Here is a 12,500-nt window from a genome sequence, read left to right on the forward strand (position 1 = left end):
CTCAGAGCTCATTATTTCCGATCTTCGGATAGGCCTGAGACCAGGCACGCACCACACACCGGGACAACAAGGTCACAACTCCTCGATTTACATCCCGTACCTACTCACTGCTAGGTGAACAGGGGCTACACGTGAAAGGAGACAAAGTACTGGGACACATTTTCATCTTGAGATTTGTATATGATTAAACCATTTTATTGACATTAGGAAGGCTCTATGGAGGTCAGAAGATTGATGACCACTATCTTCACTATTCTAATCTTCCACATAAGTTTATTAAGCTGTAGAAAATCACTAAATAGTCAGCAGGATGAATATGGAAATGCGTCATGGTACTCAAGGGGTTAATGAAACTCCGAAACAAACAGCATGTCGGTGGCCGCTAGGTTAAGTTTGCCAGCACTCCCAAAGGCAAACCACAATACTTCCATAACATTTTCCAAACGGGTTCCTGTGTGTGGGTAGCGTAGGGGACCAAGAGGATGTACACTGAACTCAGCGCCGTCTTTTGAAACCAAGTTCTTATTTGAGATGTATCAATACCACGGTGTTTTAAGAGTCATGCCTTGCTGGGTAGTATTGCACAATTTAATTTATTGGGGCATGGTGGTGATAAATGAAGGCCTTCAACTCCTCTTACATCGCCGCAGTGTTGCATATCTTGTTATCGTATATGGATATTTTCATGATACTCTTCTGACTTGGTAATTACAAGCTGAAACCTACCCTCCTCCCTCGGGCAATTACGAAGACCATTTTTTCTCATAATTTTGTTGCTTTTAACCATTAAAAACATTAAAAAGGTGCAATAAAATTAGTATTTAAAAATAAACTACTTCTCTGTTCTCTGTTCTACCTTTCTTTCCTCACTCTTACAGGAATAACTGATTTAACAAGCGAAGTCTGAAAATTGTCTGCGACACTGAATATCTTACCGTAATATTCGTTCCAGCGGTTTGTCTCTTTAAATTCCAGGGTTCCCCATCTACTCTGCGGCACAACGCTCAGCTCGCGACTTTAAGGATATAAGTTCGATCACAGTAGTGGTCAGTTTCTTAATAGAGAAAAACAGCACTTTCCTGCAACATTCAGTATCATCAAAGCCCTTATTCAGAAACACTTTGCTTTCTTATAACGACGAAAAAAAAAAAAAAGGGAGCATGAATAATTAGCCAGATTCTCAACTGGATAGTTTAGAAAGGACTGGATTTACCACCTACCACCTGCAGTGTATAAATGTCGTCAATGTATCACTGGAAATAAAAAAAAAAAAAAAGGAAAAATGGCGTCACTTCAACTATAGCCTTTGGAATGTAGTGGAGTTGGCGCCTGAAGTGTTTCATATCATCTCGTCGTCAACACGTCATAACTCCGCTTCCAACTTTCCTTTTTAATTTGCCTGCCAGTGTTACGATTTCGTTTTCCGGTGCATTTTATTACATCAGGAGTTTCGCTTATACAATTTCCCATCTCACTTTTATTTACATGAAGTTTTTTAAGAGCATATTATCAAGTCTTCTTCCCGTCTGCTTAATTTATTACCACTTCGGATATTAACCCCTGAGAGAGAGAGAGAGAGAGAGAGAGAGAGAGAGAGAGAGAGAGAGAGAGAGAGAGAGAGAGAGAGAGAGAGAGAGAGAGAGAGAGTGTGTGTGTGTGTGTGTGTGTGTGTGTGTGTGTGTGTGTGTGTGTGTGTGTGTGTGTGTGTGTGTGTGTGTGTGTGTGTGTGTGTGTGTGCGTAGGCGAGCGTAATTCAATGGTGCAGTTAATATTACTCTTGAGGGATTAAGAGATAGAGCTGGAAATAGGTGGCTGGTCTGATATTCCTGCACAGGTAACGCAATTCACTTAATGAGTATTATGAGAATTGCAGGCAAACGTAACACAGGCGGAGGGGAATCAGCAAATAAATAAGAACATAACCAAATAAAGCATGTGTGTGTGTGTGTGTGTGTGTGTGTGTGTGTGTAAATAAGTATAATCATAGAAAAGAAAGAAAATACAAAGTGAAGGAAATGAAATAAAAATGTAGCAAATCCAAAAATAATTAAAGGGGAAAACTGGAAACATAAATAGAAAAAAATAGGTAAAGTAAGAGGATAAAAAAAAAAAGAGATCAGGATAGGGATTTCAAAACATTATAAATTGTAATAGAGAGTATTACTTATGTATTAGTCATGATCCTCTCTCCCTTGATTTAGTTTCTTTATTTATATTTCTTTTCTTTTTTTTTCAACTTGTTAGAAAACCTGTCGAAAAAAAAAAAAGTTGAATAAAAACAAGTAGGTCAATGTTCCGAATAGATCAACGTGTCAAAAACCTTAAAAAAATACCGATACCAAAACACAGGTTCCCAAAAGATCAGTGTCAAAAACCATAAAAAAATACCGATACCTGCTGATAACACCTGGTCATCTGAGTAATACAGCCTGTAATAAACTGAAACGAACCTAAGCGAACTTACTTACTTTCATTCACCAAGAAAGCTTCACTAAATACTAAATAACACCTTCAACTTTGCATGTCCTTCAAATTAGTAAAATAAGGTAAAATATAGCTAATAAATAACTAAAATTCACAAGGCAAGTCAACAAAAAATAATAAACGTTATTCATCTATTCATTTCATTTGCCCAGTGACAATGACGCAAAGAACATGAAAAAAAACTGATCCATTCAACGAAAATCAACTACGTAAAAAATATATATATATATTTGGCAAATTTTGCTTCGTAATATACGAGTAACAACATTAATGATGCATAATACTGTTAAAAGTGTAATACAGAAAAAAAACTTAGAAGTATCAATATAAACCTGAATAATAGCAATAATAATAATAATAATAATAATAATAATAATAATAATAATAATAATAATAATAATAATAATAATAATAATAATAATAATAATAATAATAATAATAATAATACTACTACTACTACCACCACTACTACTACTACTACTACTACTACACACACACACACTACACACTACACACACACACACACACACACACACACACACACACACACACACACACACACACACACACACACACACACACACACACACACACACACAGAGAGAGAGAGAGAGAGAGAGAGAGAGAGAGAGAGAGAGAGAGAGAGAGAGAGAGAGAGAGAGAAATTATCCTTTAGTCTCTTGCGTCTTATGTAAAGTTCGAGTATTGGTTAATTTTACATATAAATGATAAACCCTCAAGAATTATCGGCTTAATTAGCAAGATTCCGGGAAAAAAATAATGCAAAGAGTCTTCCGGATGCGGTTTATTTACCCAGCACCAATACTGCGCAGCTCTTACTTAAAATGAAGTTTGGGCGTGAACTTTTAATGGATTGTTCTCGTGTTGATGACGTGATAACTCTTCAATGTGGATGTTCTTTGATGTGTAAGAATGCAAAGTATCAAACAAGTCCATAAACAAATTGAACACACGTATGCATGCACGCACACATCCACCTACCCACTCGAACACACACACACACACACACACACACACACACACACACACACACACACACAGATACATACACACGGCAATCGTCCGACATGTAAAAGTGAGATGGATAAATATTTACACACACACACACACACACACACACACACACACACACACACACACAGACAGATCAAACAAACACACTATCTTCTTCACTCACTGAAATACACACAAAAAAATCAAACACAATCAGACAAACACACGGAAACACAAATAGGAACAACACAAAAACATGGCCACACATTGCATTCCATTACTTACTACACAAAAGCCATTTCCGTCTCTCTCTCTCTCTCTCTCTCTCCTCATGGCAATTTAGATAAAAAGAAGCAATTTCAAATACTATGAAAATAATAGCATGGTACAATAACGATAAATCCACCGCGATATATATAATTCTTGGGCAACAAAAAACATGAAAATACAACCAACATAACAACGGTTTCCATTTCTGTCCAAACAATAGGAGCAGGATGCAACAACCAAAGAAAACCTACAACAGAAGAAATTCAATTCCGACCTTCATAGAAAAGAACATATAAAAAAGGACAAAAATGCACTGAAAACATGAGAGTCAGCTATACACGAACGGAAAGAATGAAGAGGGGAAAAATATGAAAACAATAAAAGAATGAAGAGAAGAAATGGTGTGGAAAACATACAATGAAAACAAAAAGGAAGAGGTTCAATCACAGATGAATAAAAAATCGAGGACGAAAAAACAAATAAAAAAAATGAATATAAAAACTGCCTGAGATAAATAAAGCAAAAACAAAAGAAAAAAAACAATAATAATAATAATACATTAAAATAAAATAGACAAGGTTCCAACACTTACCTCGAAGAACTCCTTGGACGAGCCGCCTTCCCGCGTGCCATACTCCACCTCAGTCTGCTTGGCGAGGTCATCCACACTTTTGATGGGCGTCACCATGCGCTCCACGGTGAGGAAGGCTGCCAGGTTAGCCGTGTAGGACGAGATGATGATGAGAGTGAAGAACCACCACGCGCTGCCCACGATGCGACCAGAGAGCGACCTGCGTGAGGGAAACGTGAGAGGGAGGGATTCCAGATGGGGATTTTATCGGGAGTAATAAAAGCTGAGAACTGACCAGATGAATTGAGCATGGAAGAAACGAAAGCTGAGAAGAACTGACCGGACGAACTAACCATGAGAGAAACGAAAGCTGAGGTGACGAAATAAACTAAGCGTGAGAGAAAAGAAAGCTGAGAAGAATTGACTAAATGAATTGAGCATGATTATACAACATTAAAGGGAACAGAGTAGAGTTGAGAAAAAAAAAAAAAAAAATGAGCACGTAAAATTAGCAGTAATTTGAATTAGAGATTAAGTATAAAAAAATAAGGAAAACGAAGCAAGAATAGAAATAATAAACTGAATTACTAAAGAGAATTGTGAATCTTGAAAGGTAAAAAGAAAGAAAAGAAAACGAATACATATAAAATCAAACAATTCAGGAACAAAATAAAGGAAAAGGAAGTGAGAGAAAATGAAGAACATCGTGTAGGTAAAGAAAAAAAATATAAAGAAGACACGATTAATGTTGCTAAAATTATAGATGAAGACATAAAAAAAAAATGAAAAAAAAATATGTGATAAAGGAAGATAATAAATTTACCCAAAACAAGAAAGCTGATAAAACTTTAATAAAAACTTAGATGGAGGATATGAAAAAGAGACAAACCGCCAAAAAGGAAGGAAGAAGATACAGTAAACACTAGGACGAAAAAAAAACCCTGAATACTAAAACCAGATACAAAATTCGAAAAAAAATAAATAAATAAAAACGTCAAAACAAGAATGATATACGTACATACAAGGAAGGAGTAGAAATTGTGATGAAAGAGAGGAAAAAAGAGACAAATTGGTACAGCACATGAGAGAGAGAGAGAGAGAGAGAGAGAGAGAGAGAGAGAGAGAGAGAGAGAGAGAGAGAGAGAGAGAGCTGGGAACGGCGATTAAGCAATGATGAGATTCAGGTGCAATGATGAATACCTGTGATCAGAGGTAATGACGATGGATGATTTGTGCACAGGTGATTCTGAGCTTGATAAACAGATGGTGACGACAAACACAAACCAAAAAAAACTAGGCACAAACGCAGGCAACTCTCTCTCTCTCTCTCTCTCTCTCTCCAAAACATAGAGTAACCGGAAACTCCACAATGCATTTGAGAGTAATAAAGAAGAGGAATTATTTGTAAAAGTTTTTGTCGGTCTCACTATTTCTCTACCTCTTTGCCTCCCAGGACAGGAGTAAAGATGAGAGAGAGAGAGAGAGAGAGAGAGAGAGAGAGAGAGAGAGAGAGAGAGAGAGAGAGAGAGAGAGAGAGAGAGAGAGAGAGAGAGAGAGAGAGAGAGAGAGAGAGTGTGTGTGTGTCTGTGTTATATGACCTGTCACGTGTTGATTATAATGAGTGTTACCTTGTTTCACGGAGATACACACGGGGCTTTCCCTGCCACACCCAAAACACACACACACACACACACACACACACACACACACACAGGTCTCTACTGACACGGACACGCATGCACGCAAGCTTCGAACAACACACCACACCCATCCTCTCTCTCTCTCTCTGGTACCTTGGACACAGATCGATCCCCTGGTGCATGAAGGAGCCGAGGGAGAACCACAGACTGTTGCAGATGGTGAAGTCATTGGTGACGCTTGACTTGGTGCATGTCTCGATAACCTGAAAACAAAATGGAGGGAGTGTTTTAGTAACTTGATTAACGTTTCGTGGTGACTAGAGGACTGTAGATGCTTTGTTGGTGACGTTTGGTGTAGATGTGATGAAGTGGAAGTGTAACAATGGACTTTTTTTTTCCTATTTCCTCGTTTTTTTTTCCCTCCCTTTCAGTTTTCCTTCTGTTTTTCTCGTGGGGGCAAAGAAGTACAGTAATGGTGTGAGTGATATATGTGAGAACTTTCTTCCTTTCTTTCCGTAGTTTTTTGTGGGAGTATGTTTTATGTGGGAGCGAGAAACTTTTGTCTTTTCTGGTATGACAATAAGTGAGTCTATCTTATTCTTTTTATGTTACACGATTCCCTTTATATTTCTTAACTTGCACGTGATTACTCATTGTTTCTGATTACTTATATTTCCATTCTATACATTATTACATCGGTTTATTAATCATTTTTCTTTTCTTTATGGTTTGAAGAAGATTGTCGTTATGTATAGAAAAAAAAGCACATTAGCTCTTTTCATGGTTAGAAATTAGTTATGTCACTCGTTCTGTATACTACGTCAATTACTATATTCGCATTTTTCAGTTTACATTAAGGAAAGTACGTGCAGCATTTTCAAGTATGTATTAATGGTTTAAGGCTTTAGGAAGATGGAATGAGGTTGGAGACTTCTAATTTTCTCTATTTCTATTCTCACACGCAACATGACTTTCCCGTGACTAATACCTCCAGACAGTAACACGCCTTGAAGGATGGTACACATAACAATTTCATGCTTGTATAAATACTCTTCTAATATAAAATGAAGTCAGAAAGCTTTAATTTGTCCACTTAACATACAACAAGACTTCCGTGACTAGCAACACCTGACCGTAAGACGTGACACCAACAATATCCCCCATCCCCCTGTAGCAACGAACAGTGGCGAGTATTACAGAGCTGCGTGTGCCTCTGCTTAACTTAAATGAGGCGCCCGTGACTCAAACAATTCTTGACCATAAGACGTGACAGCAACTATATCTCCATGTAACATCTCCCCTATAGCAACGAGTGATGGTGATATTACAAACCTACGTGTGCCTCTGCTAATATTTACATGAGGCGCTGTGGATGGGGAGTCCCTTTCTCGTTCGTGACTAACAACTTCTGACCATAAGCCGTGACAGGAACTATATCTCCAGGTAACACCCACCCCTAGAGCAACGAACGATGGTGATAGTACAGACCTGCGTGTGCCTCTGCTTACACTTGCATGAGGCGCCCGTGACTTTAACAATTTCTGACCATAAGTCGTGACAGGAACTATATCTCCATGTACACCCACCCCTATAGCAACGAGTGATGGTGATATTACAGACCTGCGTGTGCCTCTGCTAACACTTACATGAGGCGAGTGAGGCGGGTGGGGGAGAGTCCTTTCATTTATCCCTTTATTTATAGCGCTAAGCCTTCGCATCTCCCGGTGACTCTTTGTGGACTTTACCAAGATTTAGAAATGTGAGAAGACGCCGCACTTTTTTCCACGATTCCTGGTGATCCTTTCCAGTCATAAACAACGGCCAGGGGTATTAAAGTGGCGGGCAGATCTTCGTATTTATTGAGGCAAGCCCGGTTATCTCTCCACCGCCAGGACTCGACACAAAGTAAGAGTAAAATGATGTTACTGCCAAAATGGGAGGGATTTTCAACCACTCGACGAGCTAGTTAAAGAGATTAGAGCTGTTAGGGGCGGGATTCCGACTGCCACTTTAGGCCTTTGCATGTCTTCTTGTTCCGCGGTACCAGTGGCCAGTGTTACGGTTTGTTAGAGTCCACCCTGCAGAGAGAAGGGAGAAAGAAAACGAGGGGAAAGGAGAGCAAGCATAGTTTAAATACATGAGTGACGTAGTGTGTGTGTGTGTGTGTGTGTGTGTGTGTGTGTGTGTGTGTGTGTGTGTGTGTGTGTGTGTGTGTGTGTGTGTGTGTGTGTGTGTGTGTGTGTGTGTGTGTGTGTGTGTGTGTGTGTGTGTGTGTGTGTGTGTGTGTGTGTGTGTGTGTGTGTGTGTGTAGCATGATTGCCAAATGATGTAAACTTAGGCCATTACAAGCGCGGCTGTTAGTGAGCACAATCGTCACTGAGTTCCTGCAATTATGTGGGAGCATCAAAGCCCAATAGAACGCTCTCTCTCTCTCTCTCTCTCTCTCTCTCTCTCTCTCTCTCTCTCTCTCTCAATTCCTCTCCTATCTTTTCCCCTCCGTGTTTCTCTTTCTCTTCCTCCAAATTACATTCCCTTCTTCCCTTTTCCTCTCATCTTCCCCTCTTTTTCCTTTTTCTCCTATTCCCTCATTCTTCATTCTTTCATCCTTCATTCACTACCTTTCCCATCTTCCTTCTATTCCATGTCACCTTTTTCCCTCTATATCTAAATTCTCTTCCTTTTTCTCTCCCCTTGTTCTTTGTCCTTTTCACTCCCTTTCTTTTCTCAAGTCCTTCCCTTCCTTTCACATTCATACATTAGTCATCTCTCTCTCTCTCTCTCTCTCTCTCTCTCTCTCTCTCTCTCTCTCTCTCTTTACTTTCAACTCCGTCTTTTCACCTTTCACTTCAGTGTTTGTCCCTGTCATTTCCTTTCCCTTCTCCACTAACTCCCTTCCTCACACATTCAACTTTACTTTTCGTTATCATCTCTTCCCTTCTCAACTCCTTCCTTATCATTTTTCACCCCTGTCTATTTCTTTACTTCTCAACTTACTATCACCTTCCACATTACTCTCACCTTCGACTACCTTCCTCCCACTCACCTTCCATTCGTACGGGCTGAATCTACTGACAAGGAAGAGCACAATGGAGACTCCGAAGTAGGCAAACACAACGCAGGTCCAGATCTCTTGTGACAGCGGCGACATGAAGCTGAACACGCCTGGTTTCTCCTTCACGGGCTTCTTGATCATGATGGAGATACCCAGAGTCATGAAGGGCTTGGTGAAGTCTATTACACGCTCCCGGGATGACGTGATGGTCAGGGGCGCAATGGCAATATCAGCTTCCTGTATTAGAGAGAAGGACAGATTGGTGATGGTGATAGCTGAGGTTGCATCGTTTGTAGTAAGGTTGTACTGTAGTAAGAGGGAGATAAATTGGTTATAGTGCTATTGTTACATGTTCCTGAGAAAGGATTAACCTCTTCAATACTGTGACACGTTTGTGAGATTTGTGTAAGATTAGATAATTTTATTTTATTGACATTAGGAAAGGTCTATGGAGGTTAGAAGATTAAAGGCCACAGTCTTCCCTATTTTAATCACCCCTCCCCCACATAAGTTTCTGAAGCTGTATACAGTCATCAAATAAGAACCAGAATGAATATGGAAATGCGTCGTGGTGCTCAGGGATTAAGTGGGTGCTCAAGGGGTTAAGTGTCTGTCTTATGTGATACAAGAACGTGACTGTAAAACGAAAAAAATTATGTCAGAATGGCTTGTAATTCATGAAAAAATGTACTAAAAAGCAGTCAAATTAAAAGAAAAAAATAAGAACTAGGTCGAGAGCGAGAGAGAGAGAGAGAGAGAGAGAGAGAGAGAGAGAGAGAGAGAGAGAGAGAGAGAGAGAGAGAGAGAGAGAGAGAGAGAGAGAGAGAGACCCCAAACTCCCTTTCATATTCGCCGCCAAAGGACAGTCAGTTCGAGGCCATGAAATTCAGAGTCGTTCAAAGAGAGGCAGAGAGGGGAGAGGTGTGAGAGGGAGAGGTGAGAGGGAGAGGTGTGAAGGAAAGGTGTGAGGGGGAAGAGGTTAGAGGGGAGAGAGGATGTGAGGTGAGCAGCGAAAAGTTGTGAAAAAAGGCGAGGAAGAGGAGGAGGAGGAGGAGGAGGAGGAGGAGGAGGAGGAGGAGGAGGAGGAGGAGGAGAGTGAACTGTGCGAAATTTGGAAGAAACGAGAGAGAGAGAGAGAGAGAGAGAGAGAGAGAGAGAGAGAGAGAGAGAGAGAGAGAGAGAGAGAGAGAGAGAGAGAGAGAATGACAGGGGACGTGATAAGAGACACGGGGGAGGGGAGGACGCCAACGACGAGGACGAGGAGGCGAAAACAAGGGAAAGAAAGGAGGGGAGAATGAGAAAGTACGAGGGAGGGAAGGAAGGAGAGAGAGGAGTGGGAGTAGTTATGAGGGAGAGGGGAGGAGACAGGCTCAAGTGAAGTAAGAGAGGGAAAGAAAGAGGGGAGGAACAAGGGGAGAGTCTTCACCTTAAGGAAGAGTGACGTTAAAGAGAAGGCTGACCACGGAAAGGGAAGTGAAGGAGGAGGGAGCAAAATTAGAGATACCTTAATCACAATCTTTAATAATTAGAGGGGAGAGGGTGTGAGAGCGAGAGAGCGAGAGAGAGAGAGAGAGAGAGAGAGAGAGAGAGAGAGAGAGAGAGAGAGAGAGAGAGAGAGAGAGAGAGAGAGAGAGAGGGGGTGTTAGGGGTATGATGAATGTGGCAAACTAGAAACTCCTTGATCTATATACTCTCTATAATTTCTAGACAGTTCACCTCAGTCTTGCCTTGACCTTGGGAAGAATTCAGGTGTTATTGCAGGTAGTAGTAGTAGTAGTAGTAGTAGTAGTAGTAGTAGTAGTAGTAGTAGTAGTAGTCGAGGTAACAGCAGTAGTAATTATTGTTGTAGTAGTAGTAGTAGTAGTAGTAGTAGTAGTGAGGTTGGTGGAAAAAAGCAGGAGTAGTGATGGTAATATTAGTAGTAGTAGTAGTAGTAGTAGTAGTAGTAGTAGTAGCAGTAGCAGTAGCAGTAGCAGTAGCAGTAGCAGTAGTAGTAGTAGTACCAGTAGCAGTAGCAGTAACACGTCATAGTATTGAAGTGTAATGATAATGAGATACTATTAGGCCCATGGTGATAGTGATGGTGGTGGTGGTGACTGTTGGTGGTGGTTGTGGTGGTGATGGAGGTGGTGATAGTAGTGGTGATGGAGGAAAGGTTCACGCGGTGTGATGCTGTCTTATAATGACGATAAATGGAAGGTGGGAAGAAGTTTTAAGCCAGGAGGAGGAGGAGGAGGAGGAGGAGGAGGAGGAGGAGGAGGAGGAGGAGGAGGAGGAGATAAATGAAGTGAGATCGACAAAACGAGTAAGACGAAGATGAAGACAAGGAGAAGGAGGACGAAGACGACGAAGAAAAGAACATAGAGATAAGAAAAAGATCAAAAGAAAGAGACGGAGGAAGAGAGAACAGAATGAGAAAGACAAGAGGAATAACACAAAAGAGGAAGAAGAAGAAGATGATGAAAAAAGCAAGGAAACTAGACAGGATGGAAAATTATTAGAAAGAAAGCAAGAACGAAAGAAAGAAAGGCACCAGGAGGAAGAGGAGGAGGAGGAGGAGCAGGAGGAGGAGGAGGAGGAGGAGGAGGAGGAGGAGGAGGAGGAGGAGGAGGAGGAGCGCCTGTCATCCCAGCCACCACCACCATCACCACCAGAACACAAGCTAAGGGAGGTAACTGGTATATATGGCTTATAATCTTCCTCAGAGTGAAATATGTCTCCGTAAGGCAGCGGGGAGACAAGGAGGAGGAGGAGGAGGAGGAGGAGGAGGAGGAGGAGGAGAATGGAGATGTAAGAGGCAAGATGGTAATGGATGTGCGGATGAGAGAGAGAGAGAGAGAGAGAGAGAGAGAGAGAGAGAGAGAGAGAGAGAGAGAGAGAGAGAGAGAGAGAGAGAGAGAGAGAGAGAGAGAGAGAGAGAGAGAGAGAGAGAGAGAGTCAAACTGGCACATGGTCAAAGTTCCAGCATGTATAATGAAGCAATTAGGAACATTAAGTAGGTTGTAAAAGCATGAGAAGTCCAGCGCTAAGACAGAAAACGAGGTAAAGAAAACGAGCCGCGGATGACTCACTGCTGACGTCACGCACTGCTGCCAACACGCGAGCCCAGACTGAGGAAAATGTGGATAATAGCGAGAAAAAAGCTTATTTCCAACAACACAATGAGGAATACAGATGAGAGAGAGAGAGAGAGAGAGAGAGAGAGAGAGAGAGAGAGAGAGAGAGAGAGAGATTAGTTTTCTTTCTACAACATGAAGATAAAGAACAGAGATGAGAGGAAGATGATGATAACTACTCCTGTCGTGCTAATTTGAGAATAAAAGAGAAAGGGTGATGATAAAAACTCCTCTTTTATACTACACCATAAAGATAAAAATTAATAAGTAAACAGAGAGATAAACAAACCTGGGGGAAAGATGTAAATAACTGCCTAATTTTCCTCCCACACAACGTGATAAAAGACCAAGGA

The 12,500-nt window shown here is 40.9% G+C and overlaps 1 protein-coding gene across 4 annotated transcripts in view; it reads right to left on the reverse strand.

Annotated features, from left to right (window-relative positions):
* LOC123502760 (glutamate receptor 1-like) overlaps window positions 1-12,500 on the reverse strand; it is an 815,513-nt gene that overhangs the window by 58,416 nt on the left and 744,597 nt on the right. For all 4 annotated transcript variants that reach the window (XM_045252006.1, XM_045252005.1, XM_045252004.1 and 1 more), the window contains exons 14-16: window positions 9,023-9,268; window positions 6,133-6,242; window positions 4,361-4,559 (exon numbers count right to left, since the gene is read on the reverse strand). In XM_045252006.1, coding sequence (XP_045107941.1) covers window positions 4,361-4,559; window positions 6,133-6,242; window positions 9,023-9,268 — 555 coding nt within the window. The remainder of the gene's footprint in view (window positions 1-4,360; window positions 4,560-6,132; window positions 6,243-9,022; window positions 9,269-12,500) is intronic.

Source organism: Portunus trituberculatus, chromosome 12 (genome assembly GCF_017591435.1).
Source record: "Portunus trituberculatus isolate SZX2019 chromosome 12, ASM1759143v1, whole genome shotgun sequence".
NCBI classification, from domain to species: domain Eukaryota; kingdom Metazoa; phylum Arthropoda; class Malacostraca; order Decapoda; family Portunidae; genus Portunus; species Portunus trituberculatus.